Genomic DNA, 19,172 nt, shown 5'->3' on the forward strand with positions numbered 1-19,172 from the left:
AACATATATTTGGCTTTATGTTTGGGCTGGAGCAATTGGATCAGACAGTAGCCTATTACAGAAGGGTACACACATACTGTACAATCAGTACTGAGTATCAATTACTGTACCTATCGTGTTCCCAGTGTTCTTATGGTGTCATACTCCTACTAGTGGTGAGACAGAAGAACTACAATGTTCCAGTGTCACCAAACCTAAGGATGTTTCCAAGTTACGATATTGCAGTTCAATTTGTACAACTCTTCTCAAAACACAAATTGTTTCAAATCATCTTTATAAAGAATAGTGCCTCACAAATCTTGGATTAAGCAAGCATAAGATGACAGCGCTGCTTTAAATGATCTAATTTTATCAAAGAAAATAACCTCTGTTTATCTGCCATGTATGTGTTTTGCAGATTTAACATGTCAGGTGTTTTAATACCATTCACTTTTTTAAACAGCATCCTTGTATTTGATCCTAGCATATATGGACTCTGCCATTATGTGGCTTTTTCTGTCATGAAATCACATGCAAGCTTAAACACGATTGGCCTGTTTCAAGTGAGACCCACATCTCGCCCGGTAAATCCGAGTTTCCAAAACAGCTCCACTTTTCCAAACTACTGCAATTTGAGGGGGGGAGGGGGACACGTCTGGAAAGTCTCTCCGAGGACACAGATCCAAGCCAAGCAGACGAACGCCAAGACTTTTCTCCTTCTTTTCAGAGAGGAACAACTTTTCCTTTACTGCTCTTGCCATCTGAATGCTTACTAAGTGCAAATTGTGCATAATGTTCCTATTTTGGATCATTTGTGGTATATTATGGTCACCGTCAGGCTGAGCCAAGCAATTTCATCAAAAACAAGAAGTCGGTCTCGCTCGCAGTTCACATATTTTTCAATGGTACACTTTGTACGTCTGTATCCGGTGTGTTGGGAAAAAAGTCTGGGAACCTAACAATGCAATTTGAAACCTGAAAAAATGTACTGTATGTGCTCTATAAAATAGTCGGGACAAAAAGTGAGAGGCAACTTAATTGCATTAAGTTACACCAACACAACAGTCATTTCTAACAGTGCAGCACCTTCATGTAACAACTGCACGGTTTCATTACTGAATGTGTGGTTATGTTTTGTTTTTAATAACACTGCATATGCAATACAATAGTTTTATATTGACTGTGCTAATAGCAACAGATTCCAATCCACACCATGCAACAGGCACAATAAAAATAAAAACGCTGATAGCAAAACAATATCCTTAACCATTTATACACAGATGTTATACACATATGCATCCATAATGTGCTACAAACATTATGGTTGCAAAAAAGAGTGAAAACTCTTCTTTTGACAATCTTTTCTGAGCATCAAATATCTTGCATTTGCATAATGTTGAGTTAATGGCTATGGCGCAATAATCCACCAGTGATTATCCTGTGATGAACTAATGACCCTGTATCCTACAGGTATACTTCCAAGGACGGTAATTACATGCCGATCTGACTTATTAAACCCTAAGGACATTTTCACAACTAAATAACTACGAAAGCTGCCATTACAACTAATTATCTCTTCATTGATCAAATTATTTTTATTAAATTCAGGACAGATAAGTTCATATTTGTTTAGCCAAAGTAAAACTGTTGTCAATGTTGGCATGGCCTAAAACTATAAAACTAACACAAAACTATACTATTTCTGGCATTTTCCACTCCAATGACTCTTTACAGAGCAGCTTTACCCAAAAGTTTTACATCATACAGTTACATTTAGGTAGGGATGCACCGATAGCAATACTGGTATCGGGTATCGGCCTCAATACCACATTTTCTAAAGTACTCGTACTCGTTAAAAGTCCCCCGATACCGGGAATCGATCTGAGAAATGTCTATGTTTGAGCGGCGTGTAAGGGGTTAATGCCTCTTTTGTTGTCCAAAGAGGCAGAGTTTACAACAAACTGGAAAACTAGTCCCTTGTTTTTTTGTTAAATTATATGACTAAAGCTGTTACCTGTAAATTTAAATCATGTTTTTTTATTAAGTACTCTGTATCGGCAAGTACTGAAATGCAAGTACTCATACTCGTACTCATATTCCAAAAAAGTGGTATCGGTGCATCCCTACATTTAGGCATTTGGCAGAATGTGATTTACAAAAGTGATGAACACAATAATGCAGAGCATACAAAGAAAGTATAAATCATAGTTAAAGCTGATTCGTAAACCTAAAGCAATGTGAATATAAAGTGTTTTTCCTTTTAACAGAGTGTTTGTAGTTCTGTCCTTTATCCCACTGTATGAAAATATTTTCATGTGCTTTGAATTTCAGTTTTGGACACAACTCAAAGCTTGATGCCATTTTCCAACACAGATAAAGAAGATTGCCACATGTTTACGATACTACAGAGATAATGGATGAGGTTTGGCTTCAAGTGAGCTCCAGCTGTGACTCTGTAGTTTTTGGGGTTGGGACACTGTCCAATAGCATTGTGATGCGAGGTTGATTGTTTGAATTTGTTATGCACAGCAGAAGAATACTAAATGCCAGTTCTAAATACCATCTTATGAAAAAGTTCACAAAGTATGAAACCCAAACGATAAAATCAGCATTATTTGTGAAAAGTAATGGAGAGGTAAAACTAGAATAAAATCAATCATTTAATATAATGAACTAACCTACAATTTATCATTTTATTTGGTTATATTTATTATCATACTATTACAAAGAGTATCCCCGGTTTCACAGACAAGGCTTAAGCCTAGTCTTAGAATAAAACACATGTTTGAGCTGTCTCAGCCGAATATAACTTGCTGACAGATCTTAAATTATGCCAGTACCATTGATTTGTTTTAAGATACACACCACTAATGTCTTTTTCTAAGACATGTTTATAAAAGATGCTTTAACAGCTCAATTTAACTAAGGCTTTGGCCTATATATAATTTTTGGAATACTCTCTCTGGCAAACACATTACTAGGATATTAATGAAAAGCAGTGTGTTGTCTCCCCCTTGTGGTGACCAATAATGTTCATCCTAAACAAATATAGGCCATGGCTTAAGATGTTTTGGATGTACTCAAAAATAAACATACATTTGTCCTTTATTTGTAAACTTCAAACATCAGGCCCAACACCAACATAGATATTATTAAAATAGCTCTGCTTCCTCCAAAATTCAGATATGCTTTTGACAGTTTTGGATGAACTATACTTCTTATTACATTTAGTCCCAAGACTGATCCTGAAAGGACACTCTAAAAGAAAAATGGTGCTAAATAGTACTAAAAGCTTGTAATCATAGGGGAACCATTTTAGTGCTTTATAGCACCTATATAGCACCTCTGTAGAACCATAAGTGGTGCTTAAAGGGATAGTTCACCCAAAAATTTAAATTCTGTCATCATTTAGTCACCCTCATGTTGTTACAAACCTGTATGCATTTCTTTGTTCTGATAATCACAAAGGAAGATATTTCAGAAAATGTTTTAACCAAAGCATTCGTGGACCCCATTCACTTCCATAGTATTATTTTTTCCTACTATGTAAGTGAATGTGATCCACAAACGATTTGGTTACAAATATTTCTCCAAATATCTTTTTTTCATGAAATGTATACAGGTTTCTAACAACATGAGAGTGAGTAATGATGACAGAATTTTCATTTTTGAGTGAACTATCCCTTTAAAGGGGTCATATTATGAGATTTTTTTAAGATTTAAAATAAGTATTTGTTATCCCCAGAGTGTGTATGTGAAGTTTTAACTCAAAATACTCCACAGATAATTTATTATAGCATGTTAAAATTGCAAATTTGTAGGCCTGAGCAAAAATGTATGCAAATGAGCTGATGAAATGCAAACACTGATCACGATTGATGGTGGTTTGTTGTAATTGAAACTCAATTGTGCTGTCAAGCATTATTTCTTTCTCTCTTTCTCTCTGCACTAAATGGCAGTGCTGTGGTTGCATAGTGCAGATAAAGGGGGCGGTATTATTAAAATTTGCCTTGCTACCTACCTCAGAAAAGAGGCAAAATCTGAACGACCTAATTTTTCACATGCTTGCAGAAAATGGCTTACCCAAACTAAGTTAATGGGTTGATACTTATCAAATTTTCCAGGTTGATAGAAGGACTGGGGACCAATTATAGCACTTAAACATGGAAAAAGTCTGATTTTCACGCTATGACCCCTTTAAGCATGACAATAGCAACACTTGTGGTTCTACACAGGTGCTACACAAGTTCTAAAAAATGGTTCCCCTATTACGAGCCAGTGAACCACTTTTAGTGCTATTTATTTAGCACCATTTCCAATCCTGCTGATCCCCTCAATGTCAATAACTTTACATAAATCTCAATAAGTTGAATAAACTATAGTCTGCTTTAGTAATCACTGCCCACAGGACAGATACAACATCGCATGCAGCTTTCTGAACATTTCCTCACACAGATGGCGTCAGGATTATACTGGACGGTTGGCAGGCAAAATGTGAAAGAAAATATTTTCCCTTTTTAAGGTGGCGGATAATCCAGAGGCAACAGATTGGCATTTCTGAGCATTTCATTAAGAGAGAAGCACTAAAGCTTTAAGTTTTACTTGGCAGGATATGAAATGATTAATTGAATGGCAAAGACTTCATTTTGTCCCTCTGGATTTAATGTTGTTGATTAAGCATGCATGAGTTGTATTAAAGGTATAGTTAATTCATGTCAGTGATTATTTTTGCACCCTCATGACTTTCATATGATTCGTATGATTTTCTTTCTGCAAAATCTAAGTTATTTATAGACTTTTCATGCCACTCTTTTGAATACAATGAAAGTGAACAGTGACCACAGCTGTCAAGAAGGTTTTACATCAAAAATTGTAAACGCTGACCTTAACTTCATTTTATAACTCAAAGAAAGCTTTTATATATATATAAAAAAACTTTTATGAAAGTGCTTTTTTTGACAGACTTTCACCATTAACTTTCTGGAGGAGAGCTGCTCAGAACTGTCTGCTAATAATAATAATAATATAACCAATGTATCCCAGTCTGTGAAAACCCAGAAAATGTCTGTTTTGTGATTTGCTGTTTACTATATAAAATCATAATGTAAAAAACATTCTGTGAAAATATAACCTTGATATCTTTAATACTGACTGAGTAAGGTCATCTCAAAGATTGAAATCAAAGTGAAATCAATGATTGAAATCAAACAATGATGCTCGTAATCTCAGATTTAGACTAGATTTCACATACAGGGTCACATATATCCAAATACAATGGTATTATCATCTGATTGATCACTGTATCATATTGAATCTATTGTCATTTGGTAAGGGCTGTATCAGCAATAATGTTGCATCACCACAAGGTCACATGATCCCAAATACTGGAAATGTATAAAAACATGTCAACGCACAAGGATTACACCTCTGACTGGGCGGCTCAGCCGGCCCTGACTGGCTGTTAGTGTGTCTCCTCAATGACCATTCTCTCTAATTTTAGCTTTTCTGCTCTTTCTACTGCTGGGAATGATTCATGTCAGTTTCCAGACGTCTGAAGTCACTAGAACCGCAACCCCCGTACCGTCCCACTTTAATGCTGTAAAAATCACTATTGGGAAGAGATTCAAGGGCTTTGTTACACGTTTTGTCATCTTCTCTGTTTAGATACACCATCAAACTCTGCTCTTTTACAGGGTTGGCAGTATGAACCCCATGCGCACTTCCTGTTAAGTTGTTTCACGTACTTCTATTCGTAATTCATGCCATGCTGATGTCACTACACCGTCATCACAGTAGCTGAATCAAAATGTCACTTGAAGAAATCTCTTTTTTAATCCTTTAACATTTAAACATTCTGTGAAAATGATAACCCTACTGAAAAATCCAGCTAAGACCAGCATAAGCTGGTGAGCTGATTTTAGCTGGTCTCCAGCTTGGTTTTAGCTGGTTTTGCTGGTGTAGGAAACTTATGCTGGTTTTAGCTAGATTTTTCAGTAGGGAACCTTGATATCTTTAATATCAATGATTGAAATCAAACTCTAATGCTCGAAACTCTAATTGTTTCGAAAAATAAAACATCAAATAAAGTGATAATTTGAGGCAGGGATCTTCAACTACTCTTCTTCGAGGACCAGATTTTAAAACTGTAAATATGATGCGGGACCCCTGTTTTTACCTTTTATATATTCTGTATTCTTACCCATTATATGTTTTATATTTTAAGTTAATATTTTAACTTTTTAACTATGAACATTGCCCAAAAAAGTGCAAGTGTAAATAATCAACAAATAACTTCTTTTGTTTATAACAGTTTAACTTTTATAAACTAATATATTTCAAGTATTCACAACATATAGCCATTCTTCTCCTAATGACTAAAATTGCACTTCATGTGTTCTTTTTAAAAATATTAAAGATATATAGGCTAAACCACCTTTCTTTTGTACACTACATTCATATGCCACTGTCAGAGTTCGCCCCCTAGTGGCAGTCGTAATTGAATTTCAGTTTAATCGTAAATCTGTGGCAACATAAAAGAGCCTTTAATCGACAAATATATTTATACGTAATAATTTAGTTTACCAGTAATCAATCAGTCTTTAAAGATTTAATGCTACGTACACACCAAACGCGGGGCATTGCGTTATGCTGCGTTCAGACCAGCTGTGGTAAAGGCGTCAAGACGCGTTGAAGTGCGTCTGGAGGTCTCGCGGCGCAAATGAGGCATTTAGCACGGCAAGATAGACGCAATTCCACCTCATTCGTGCGTCTAGTTGGCGTGAATGATGCAAATTGAGCATTGCCGCGGAAAGTGAGCGGAGTCACAGAAGCCCCTCCCAAGTAAGCAAGTAAACTCAAAATGTTCAAGCGGCAAACTAGACGTGAATCGCGATAGACGCGAACTTGACGCCTCGAACGCAGCTGGTGTGAAACCAATTACTCGCTATAGATTACTCGCAGGATTTAACTTCGTGTCATGCGAATTTACGCTTGAGTTGAATATTTTCAACTTCGGTGAAGACGCGTTTGAGGCAAATACCGTGTGTTTTCGGGGCAAAGGTGTCTGATCGCATCTTTGCACTGACTTTGAATTTAATCTACTTGCGCAAACCGTTGAACTCGCGTCTGGTGTAAACCCACTGTAAATGTAACTGATAAAGTTAAACAAAAAACTATTATTAATTTTCACCTTGCACATAGTGTTTTGATTGAAACGCACTGAAATACATCACTTTCAACTGGGTGTGTCACATGCGGTGTTGATTTTTTTATGCATCCAAAGCTCAAACTGGATCTGATAATTACGTACTCACAGATCAAGATGATTGGAGGGCCGGATTTGGCCCGCGGGCTGCTAGTTGACTAGCCCTGATTTAAGGTAATGATATCGAGATGACTTAAAATATATATTGACTCTTTTTCCTCACAGAAGAAATTAATTAATTAATTAAGACCAAAATGTTATAACCTGCCCTGCCTGAGGCAAAACCCATTAAATGTTTTTAAAGATTGATCTATTAAGAAATAGCACACGATTCACCCTGAGCTTCAACTTAATGCTGTGAAAGTCCAAATAAGTTTGGGCCGTGTAATCGAAATGCTCGTGTTTAATTCGAAAAAGCCCATTAAACATTACAGCCAAACCTAATCTCCTCTCTACAATCTATACCCTGCTTAAATAAATCCTAAATTCTCAGAGATGTTCCTTTGATTGCTTTGGACCCGCTGACCGTGAAAAAAAAACAGATTTGGCTGGATCCAAAATGCACAATATAGTCAAGGTCTGGATCTGGATGACAGATTTGAGTAATGAAAAATCTTTGGCTGCCAAGTTGGAATGAACGAAATGACTCCTACTGCCCTGCAAAGTGTCACCCACACCTGATCATCTCAGAAACCCACAGGTTTACACAGCGCAGATGGAAAATAAACAAAAATTTAAAAAAAAAGATAATTCCAGTATGCTTTATACTGTAAATCACTTCATTGCCATTGTTTATATAAAGACCTCCAACACTGATGTTACTATGAAAAGAGATTTTACAGGAACTAAGCAAGCACAAACTTTTCAACCCACAAACATAACGCAGAAAAATAAGATGAATTGCAATCACTTTGAAAACATTTTGCCTCTAAGTTGATTTTCGTTTTCCGCCTGTCAGATGGGATTTCAAAGGTTGCGGCCAAAACAGCACAACATGTGTAACCCACCCACATGTCATGAGCTGTGCATTTTAAGTATACAAGAGTGCATTTAACACTTTCCAAACACGCATTACACCTAATGCATTCTTAACAAGCAACTATACGGGTGATTCTCACGAAACCATTGAAACACCACGGCACTAATGATTTTAGCTTTAAAATGTGTAATATAGTAACATTAAAAAGCATCAGAATTAACACAATACTGTGTTCTACCTTGAACAATGTGTGATTTCAACATAAGAATTTGTAATTGGAAATTTTATCTCATTTTCTGCTGAAATTCTCATTACCGCAATGTGTCCGGCTGTGTTTGAACATGTTGTAATTTAATCAAATTAACACAAAAGAAAAAAATAAATGGATGTTTTGCTAGACTACTTTAGATGACAGAAAAAATATTTACTGAATATTCATGTATAATAATAATGAAGAAAAATTAGGAAAATGATGTGTCCATGCCTGATGTTCTCATCCTCCGCAACACTTTTTGAGAACAGTTTAAGCACACATACAGAATTTTAATAAAGTTTGATTTTGAGTGACCAAGCACATGGACCAGTTACTTCAAGATGGCTACCAGGTAAGATCATTTTTTTACAGTTAATTTGAAATATTGTCTTGTCAGAATGCTTACACGACATTTTGATTATCATTACCGCAACAGATGCTTATTAAATGTTAATTTAATTAATAGAAGCATAATACTTTGATTTTAAATGCATGTGCAGAATCTCCAAATTATGTTCTTTCAGGTTTGTCATGTCATTTTGAAAATATGTCAGTGTTGATGTTTTCTGACTGTTGCGGTAGTGAGATTTTTTAGGACTAATTTTTAAAATTATGTTACAAAAAGTGTTAAATGATAAGTAAAAGTTAAATTAATGTTCTCATTTACTCCAGACTTTGTTTTTCAATGTCTGGTGGGAAAAAAAGTAAATTTAAGCAATTTTTACATTTTCATGCTTGACATTTTTAAAACCAAGTTTTCGTGAGAATCACCCATACACTCTCAGAAATAAAGGTACAAAAGTTGTCACTGGGACAGTACAGTACCCTTTCAAAAAGGTACACCTTTGTACCCAAAAAGGTAGTTCAAATATACATATTTGTACCTAAATGGTAGATATATCAGGACCTTTTTCAAAGGGTACTGCCCTAGTGACAGCTTTGTACCTTTATTTTGAGAGTGTATGCAACTGAACTTATACAGAGAAAGCAAACAATATCTTGCACTTTTATGATGAAGTTGATCTTAAATTTTCTTTAAAAAAAAGAAATATACTCTTCTACGAAGTACGTATGGAGAAGAATAAGCACAGCTTACAAAAACGATCAAAGCAAGTGACGAAAGAGAGATTGAGCGAGTGAATGAGTGAGAACATGTGTGAAACATCGGCTCTGTGAACATGACCATTTCTCAAACTGGGCTTGACAAACAATCAAAAGCTCTTTCATTCTGATTAGCTATTAGTAAAGGCTCGCAGCAAATGTTAATTGCCAAGTTAATTTAAACAACGGTGTGGGTGGCTAACACAGTAAAGAGAGAAAAGGAAAGAGTAGAGGAATAACGGCGGGGACGATCACTTTTGAGAAGAAGCAGGGAATAGCATCAATCTATTATAGATGAATAAACAAGCAAAACCAGAGACTTGAACGTAAATCAAACAAAGAGGATTCTGGCTGAGAGAAGAACTGATCTTTCCAGCTCTGGGGAACGTGGTGAGATAGCACTAAAAACAAAGCATGCGAAATAAAACACATGACGTTAAAACAACTCTGGGTGCTAATGATATAGAGATACAAACAAAATCAGCCTATGTGGAACGGAAGCGGGTTTAACGTCGTTCACACAGTAACATTTAAATCCAATGCGTAACAGATCTATCAAGTGTGACATTTTGAAATAATTAAAAGTGAGCATTGTGAACGATGTATTCAGTCACAGTTAAATTTTTTAAAAATCAATAATGAACTTTTAAATAGGAATGCTACAAAAAGTAACAAGATTTGTACACTTTCAAAAATAAAGATAGAAAAGCTGTCACTGGGATGAAACCCTTAATAAAAAGGTCCTAATATATACTATTCAGGTGAATATATGTATAAATATGGTACTAATTTTGAGTAACTAATATGAACTCTTTAGGTACAAAAGTGTATTTTATATAGATACCACCCCAGTGACAGTGTACGTTTATTTGTAAAATTATTTTTTTTTAATCCAGAAAATCTGTTACAATTTCAAGGCAAAATTTAAACAAAATTTGTTATGCTGATGCTAAAAATACCCCAAATACATAAAAAATAACAGAGGATCTGCTCCATTTATACAATGCTGACCTCAGCTATATTGAGGTCACCTGCTGACCACGCTAGAAATAACACTCCAGACCCTTCGAAGAAATACTCCACAACAACCACATCATAACTGGCATACAATAAAAGATTGCAAGAAAATCCCAGCAAACAACTGCACTTTTGTATTTTTGTATCGCATCAGTGCAGTTTTATCTCTACGAACGTCCTGTGAAGTCCTTTAAGGTCGATTAAATAACAATACTCACCATCCACCAGGTTTTGGCTGTCATGTCATAACACAGCTGCCATTTCACAGGGTTCTCTGCCACGCTGCCGCTCGTATGTGTGATGCTGGGGAGCTCCATAAAGAGAGACAGATACAGAAAGAGAGAGAGAGGACGATGGAGAGATATGGAAGTTCTCAAAGCAACTCCAAATTCTGCCAAATAGCAACAATCAGAGAAACAACATGACAAATCCTCCTCAGCCGGTTATTTCTTGCTCCCATCTTTACCTCCCTGTGTGGCACAGAGAGAGATTGGCCAGTTTAGAAAGAGAGAGAGAGGGAGAAAGAGAGAGAGAGAGGGTGAGAGCAAAAGGATTAAGATTTCAGCAACAAGTCCCACTCAAAACTCTCTGAAGGGAACATCCAGTAGACACACAGACCACACCAGCACCACCACAAGCTGCTAGACAGACCAGTTAATGCCAGCTGTGCTAACAGCCACACGGACGAGCACACGCGCGCAAAACCACACGAATGAAGACCCTGGGAGGTGATGCCATGCAAATCCCACTAAAACATGTATAAAGAACATACATACGGTATTATATAAATACAGCAGGTTGAAGATCTGGTCATATTGTAATCCAAGATCAATAAATTGTTTTTTTCTCTAAACCTCCTATTTTGTAATGACACCACCTAATGAATGTTCATCTAGTATAAATGGTCCCTTATGAAGACCACACAGCTGGCATGCGTTACCAATGCAGTCCATCTGATTCTGTCCTTTCTATCACCTTTGATTCACACACAGCGCCTAAAAGAAAACATCAGACTTGTTGTTGGGAGACGGCGGCACTTAAATGAGTTTTAATTTTTTTCCCTCTTAAGAGCGTTGAAATTAAAACGTTTTTCCACCACCTCCACCAACCACATGGCAATGAGAAGTCCGGCCCTCTCTCGGCCGCAGTAGTGCTGAGTGTGTGTGCGGGGGAGATGTGGGCTGTATTTGTTTTGTTTTGTTTTCTTAGCTTTTTCTTTTTCCTTTTCGTATTTTGGAAAATTTTGTTTTCATATCGCATCAAAGGACCAAGTGTCAAAACATAAGTTCTCTCATAGGTCCACACGTGCTTTAGATCAAAATGCCACAACACAAATGAAACATTTCTAAAAAAAAATAAAAAATACTGCTATTGTGAAGCTATTACTTCAGCATGCGTGTGGATGAAATGTAAAAATAGATCCATCTAAGATGTAGGTGACTGCAAAAGTGTTACGGCAGGAGTGACTAAAATAATATTCACAATTAAAGGGGACATTGCACAAGACTTTTTTAAGATGTCAAATAAATCTTTAGTGTCCCCAAAGTACATGTGTGAAGTTTTAGCTCAAAATACTATATAGATAAGTTATTATAACATGTTAAATTTGCCAATTTGTAGGTGTGAGCAAAAATTTGCCATTTTTGGGTGTGTCGTTTTAAATGCAAATGAGCTGATCTCTGCACTAAATGGAAGTGCCGTGGTTGGATAGTGCAGATTAAGGGGTGGTATTATCCCCTTTTATATATATACATATACACTCACCTAAAGGATTATAAGGAACACCTGTTCAATTTATCATTAATGCAATTATCTAATCAACCAATCACATGGCAGTTGCTTCAATGCATTTAGGGGTGTGGTCCTAGTCAAGACAATCTCTTGAATTCCAAACTGAATGTCAGAATGGGAAAGAAAGGTGATTTAAGCAATTTTGAGCGTGGCATGGTTGTTGGTGCCAGACGGGCCAGTCTGAGTATTTCACAATCTGCTCAGTTACTGGGATTTTCACTCACAACCATTGCTAGGGTTTACAAAGAATGGTGTGAAAAGGGAAAAATGTCCAGTATGCGGCAGTCCTGTGAGCGAAAATGCCTTGTTGATGCTAGAAATAAGAGGAGAATGGGATGACTGATTCAAGCTGATAGAAGAGCAACTTTGACTGAAATAACCACTTGTTACAACCGAGGTATGCAGCAAAGCATTTGTGAAGCCACAACACGCACAATCTTGAGGCGGATGGGCTACAACAGCAGGAGACCCCACCGAGTGCCACTAATCTCCACTACAAATAGGAAAAAGAGGCACACACAAATAAATTAATAAAATTTTGCGTGACTATAACACGACTTTCCGTGAGATCAGTCATGTTTTGAGAGGGAGGGGTAAGCTGTGTGGACTGAGCCGTTGGTTGCAATTCACAGCCTCACCACTAGATGCTGCTAAAAATCTACACACTGGACTTTTAAATATGGAATAAACAAAGATGGACACTAGTTACTTTTGTCAGTTCTAAGTAATTTCAGACAAGTGACGGATAGTGCAATAAGACATCGAGGTAACCTTGAGTTCAGCTTGTATCTCTTTGAAAGTTTTCCTTGGCTCTTTGTTCATCATTCACATCATCCACCTTCAATCTGGGTCAGATTTTCCTCCCTTGGCTACATCCAAGGTTGGCTGCAGTCCCAAGGACCTTAAACGTCTTAATAATATTTGCAACTGTTTTCACAGGAACATCAGGCTGCTAGGAGATGGATTTGTTGTATTTTTACCATACTATGTGAATGTATCTCTGTGTGTCAAAAAGCAATAATTTTTATCTTTTAAAACGTTCATTGTTTTGATCAATGACAAACCAAGTAGGTAAAGGCATGCAGACATGAGAAAATTGCTTTATTTCATCCCTTGATGAAGCATTGATTCAACGAGCTGTAATTTGTTCATGTCTGTACATACCGGCCTCTGAATACTACTGATTTATATTCCAATCCAGACCAGTCTGCCAACTACAGTTTTGTAAGGACAGTAAGGTCAGACATTTCAACTGAGATCCAGCATGTCTCTATGATACTATAATAAACCGCATGTTCACTCCTTACAAAAGGCCATGACAATAGACAAAGAGCAAACCTCAGACAAAATGTCATTTCGACTAACCTAAATGATAGTGTTGGCAGCTGTAGTGACTGCATGAGCAGAAATGAAGATGGTCAGATTACATCTGTGCCAAATGTTCATGCTATTTATACATTACTAAAATCAACGGTAACCAGGCATAGCTTGTTTACTAGGGGTGTCACGATTTCGATTTTAAATCGAAATCGATCGAAATTAAATCACAGCTTCGAACTTCGAATTAAAAAATGGGATCGTCGATGCTGCCACGCCCCCATTTCACGTCCGGTCGGCTTGCCAAGCGAGGAAAAAACTCTCAGAGATGCCTTTAAAAACATCTGTCCAGCGGAACGCGATCATATTTTAAAGACGAGGGATGCTACAACTCCTTGAAATGCATATCATAAACAGGATTACCAGTGATCTGACTTTGGACAGAGTGCAGCTCTCTGCACGTGCGCGATAGCGAGGGAGGCGCAAAGATGCAGCGGGTTATATTAAACAAAAGGATATTGCCTCAGCTTGCATGAAACGCATAAAACTGAACAAATACGTAAGGGTTACTACTTTAGTTTATGTTCAGACGTCGGACAGATGCGAGCACGTGCACTTGAGACAGAGAGAAGCGCAGCTGCTTATTATGCTGGATTTATTTCAGATGCTATGAGTCCAAGACACGCGCATTAAGTCCATGTTAGAGATGCGCGGATGGACTATTATTTCATAGCCTGCACTGGTGTCATCCTAATTTACCACGTTGGAAAACTTATTCCAGGCAACCCTTTCTCACATTCTATTTCCTTTGTTTTTAATTCTCATTTTTTGAGTTTGCCACGTACCTCCTTCGCCAGCGTTGATAAGAGCTGTGTCAAAATGCGTCCTCATTTCTCCGCGCTGTTAATGATAGAACGAATGGATCCTTAACAGCCGAGGATTTCCCAAACAATTAAAAGCTTTATTAAATAAAAGTGTGTATTTATTAGAAAACTTTTTCTTGTCACTGTTTTAGTATTATAAGTTATGTTTTGTGTTAATATTATTCTGTTTATGTTGCGTATATTTCTAGGTTGATTATTTGAGATGCTGTTAAATAGATTAATCTAAATCAATGTGTCATATGTTCTGAAATAAATTAATATTTTTCTGATTACATATTTATTTTAATAAGTCAGAAATGTCTCCGCTGTTTTCTGCTGACAGGCGCGGTGGGCGCTACTGGGGGCGTGTGCAGCAGGTGACGCAAATTTTGGGTCCTCAGAAGGCTAGACCGTCTCATTTCAGTTCTTTTCTTGAACTTCTAAGACTGCCACTATGAAAGACAGAGATGTCGCATGCTTAGAAAAACAGAGCTAATAACAAGCAGTCGATCCGGCACCCGCCCGAATTTAATTAAAATATTATTTTTCGTCACGTCATCCGCCCGATCCATTAAGCCAACCGCGCATAGTCATGTGCGTGCAAGAAGGAATCCTCTCTCTACAAGCTCTCGCGTTAAGTGAAGCCCACAAACCCCCATGCGAGTTTTGCAATGTGCATGTTAATGTTAAAGTATTGTAATAATAATAATAATAATAATAATAATAATAAATAATGGCATATAATTTTTGTCTAAATTATATGCCATATAAAAAATATGTAAAAATCGAGAATCGGATCGAATCGTGACCTTAGAATCGAAAATGTAATCGAATCGAGGATTTGGAGAATCGTGACACCCCTATTGTTTACAGATGATCTGTCTCTGGTACATCATCCACTGATGCGTAATCGTGGCACATGAGGTCTGTGAGAAATAAATCACACTGAAAACAGCAGCACTGGAGGTCAAAGCAGCAGCTGATCCCTGACGGGTTCGAATCCAGTTCCAACAGGTCCGAGCCAGGCGCCTATCCCAGCTGGGGGCTGGAAACCTCACTCGTGTACATTCTTTGGTCATCCACAATGATTCGTGATGTATCTTTATTCTGACAATAATCACATGCTCTTTACCATGTAACCTTTTCTCTCTTTAATTGACTTCTCTTAAAGGTTTTATGATTTTGAAGGAGAATATGTGGTAAGACTGCAGAGTCACTCTCTCAAGGACCCATTAAAAAAATGCAAATATGACTTGTCAAGCCCACAGCAAATTATAAACCTTTATAGCCCTCTTAAATCTAGACCAGTGCTATTGTGCTTTCATACAAACCAGGCTTGTGCATTTAATGACTCATGCGCAATGCGCTGGTACCACCGTAAGTCATGTATGATAATGTACTCTCATGCAAAATGTGAATGTCTTTCTATAAAAAATCATACATTTACTGAAATATAATATCAATATAAAAACAACGACAGACATTTAAATGCAGCCATCCGATACGAACAAGAGTTTAAAATACAGCTCTAAATTGTCAACATGGTCTAGATGTCGATGGTCTAAATGTCAAGTTTCCGTTTATACGCGAGTTTCAGATGATCGTTGTAATTTCGAAAGGGTTGAAGGTTTTTTGGGGGGCATCCAGATGTCAAAGGCATCCAAACCCACGAAAATCAAAACGTAAGGGATGTTTACTACGAGAATTGTGCTCTGAAAACTAAAGTTTACTATTTAATTAGTATTAGCCACCATTGTCAAAACAAACTTGCAAACAATAAATAAAAAAATATTACAATAGTTACAATGAATGTTATTAAACCATAGTTTCTGCCAAAATGCTACACTGTCAGAATGAAACATAGAAAAGCTGTCACTGGGGCATTACCTAAAATGTACCATTTAGTTACATATTTGAGATACTAATATGCACCCTATGGATTAAAAAGTGTACCTTTTGAAAGTGTACTGCGCCAGCAACAGCATTTGTACCTTATATCAGAGAGTGCAAAGTTATTGTTACTACATTAAAACTGTATTACACAGTACTGTAAAAAATTATTTTTTTAAAGGTGCATTGATAACTTTTCGATGAATCTTTTGACAGAAATGCAATATAAAAATTAAGTTTTATTTGAGTGTTTTATTCGAGTGTTTTAAATAAAAATATTTCATTTTCATTATGACGCGTACGCCCCCCTTTGACGACCCCCCTCCTCCTTGGCATGCAAATGTCAATGGAAAATACAGCCTTAATAACTAAACCTGACCTAAGAGATCTATATTGCAACTTCGACCACATTTATAACCTTTTCCCTTCAAAAGAATATAAAGGATTTAGCTAAACTAATTTGTGTGCGATTTATTTGATCCCCCTAACTTTTCGATGAATCTCTTGACAGAAATGCAATATAATATACAGGGTTTCTCGCAGCACTTTGCAGTTCGGGTGGCCCCCCTAAGCTGGGAAACCCTCCCGCCTTAACTAGGTCATCCAACAACAAAAAAATTGGCTGCAGAAAAGGCCGTCAAGTGCATCTTTGAGAATAGCATGGACGCTCTTCACACTGCGAGCGTGCACGCGCGCCACACGGGCAAATGAGAGAAAGACGTGATCCGTCACTGTCTGGAGGATAACTAGTAGCCAGTTGATAAAACATCTCGGAGACTAGCACGAACGCTCACACACCCCACACGGCCAAAATGGTCCGTCAACTGTCTGGAGGATAGCCAGTTGATAAAACGTGTGTCCGTGAGAACTGTAAGTGGACTTATGTTTTGGGTTTATTTGTATTAGTCTATAGTTCTTGCAAATTTAAAGTAAGTTAGCTTGTTTGAGCAACCTGCTAGGTAGGTTGCACGTGCCTGTTGATTCAATATAATTGTTGAGCGCTCTTGCTCACATTATTTATGTGCATTATTTACATGCTAAAGTAGTTACACTCCTTTAAGATAATGTAATTAATAGTGGGAAATAATCTTCACGCTATCTATCATCGTTCGCCAGACGTTCTACAAATCTGCTTCAGTTTGTGTTTATTAACCCTTTAGTTTGACTTCATCACGCAGCTGTTAGAGGTATCTGTTTAAAACATTTAATTAAGGGTGCAGTGTGTACATTTTAGCTGCATCTAGTGGGAGGTTGTGAATTGCAACCAATGGCTCAGTCAACTGCTCACCTCTTGCTTTTGAAACACATGCTACGGTAGCCCCCACCGGACAAACATGTCATCATTGGAGACAACTTAGTAAAAAAGTTGTCTGTTAAGGGCTTCTGTAGAAACATGGCTGCACAAAATGGCGGCTTTCATGTAAGGGGACCCTCTGTGTATGTAGATAAAACGTCTTATTCTAAGGCAATAAACACATAACGGTTCATTATAAAAAGGTCTTTCTACACCTCTGATAATATAGTTTTGTATATTATTTTGCATTTCTGTCAAAAGATCCTTTTAAAAATTACACACTGCACCTTTAATTAACAATCTAGTATGTGTTCATTTTGTGTCATTGTTTCTTCAAAATTAAGTTTTATTTGAGTGTTTTAAATAAAAATATTTCATATTCATTATGACGCGTATGTCCCCCTTTGACGCCCCCCCTCCTCCTTGGCATGCAAATGTCAATGGAAAATACAGCCTTAATAACGAAACCTGACCTAAGTTATCTATATTGCAACTTCGACCACATTTATAACCTTTTCCCTTCAAAAGAATATAAAGTAAAGGATTTAGCTAAACTAATTTGTGTGCGATTTATTTGATCCCCTCACACTACCCAACCCCAACTATACTTGGGTGGCTGTCCTCTACCTCGATGTCACAACGTAATCTTATATCATTCACACCACTCCGCCTCCATCCAAATACAGGCCATGGTCCAGACTTCAATTAGTGGTCAAACTAACAGGCCTTTAAATTACCCACAGCAGCATGTTTAGAGACTTGCAAGGGGGTATCGCTGTCACACCGTGGGCTGATACCCAGGAGTCAGGCAGCTCTGGCATAATTAAAGGGTATTTCGCATTTGTTTCTGCTCGTTCTGTTTAAGAAAATGCTTTCAAATGGAAATGCCACCCAGTGTTGTGACTCCAGTGTATTCAGGTACGATGGTGGGAAGACATTGACAAACTATCTGCAGTGCTGCAGGAGGGCTGCTGCTCTATAATCTCAAAAGGCTTTTATGACAGAGTCTTTAAAGTAAGTTAATCAGAACTATTCCTGAAACCTCGGCTTTCGGTTTCATATGACGAATTCAAAAACGTAAACAAACGACTTGGGTCAAACTTAACTTTTGGTATACTGGAAGTCTTTCTAGAGTAGATTGTTTCTGATAACAACCAAAATAAATAACCAGCGTTTTATCCATCACACTGACCGTTACTGTGTAAAATTAATACAATTAGCTGCAGAACCTTAAAATTCTTACCTGGCTGCCAAATCTGTCAGCACATCGTTTATCCATGCTCACGGTCTTCCCTCGTCTTCTGGAAACCGAAACATGTGTATATTCCACAAGATATTTATTCAATTTTCCAGAGGTCAGTTTAGTCACGCCAGACCGATAAACAAGCACAGACCGGAAGTAAATGTCTGTCCAAACACGTAACCGCGGCAACGCGCGTGGAAAGCAAACCACTTCAACCATAACTTCCATAAATGTGTAAAGA

The 19,172-nt window shown here is 37.3% G+C and overlaps 1 protein-coding gene across 1 annotated transcript in view; it reads right to left on the reverse strand.

Moving 5' to 3' along the window:
• Nucleotides 1–19,088, reverse strand: part of nfic (nuclear factor I/C) — a 173,083-nt gene extending 153,995 nt beyond the window's left edge. The window contains exon 1 of the mRNA XM_055168093.2: nt 18,932–19,088. Within this exon, the coding sequence (XP_055024068.1) occupies nt 18,932–18,967 (36 nt within the window). The 5' untranslated portion in view covers nt 18,968–19,088. The remainder of the gene's footprint in view (nt 1–18,931) is intronic.
• Nucleotides 19,089–19,172: the final 84 nt, after the last annotated feature.

The sequence above is a fragment of the Misgurnus anguillicaudatus genome, chromosome 5 (genome assembly GCF_027580225.2).
Source record: "Misgurnus anguillicaudatus chromosome 5, ASM2758022v2, whole genome shotgun sequence".
NCBI lineage: Eukaryota > Metazoa > Chordata > Actinopteri > Cypriniformes > Cobitidae > Misgurnus > Misgurnus anguillicaudatus.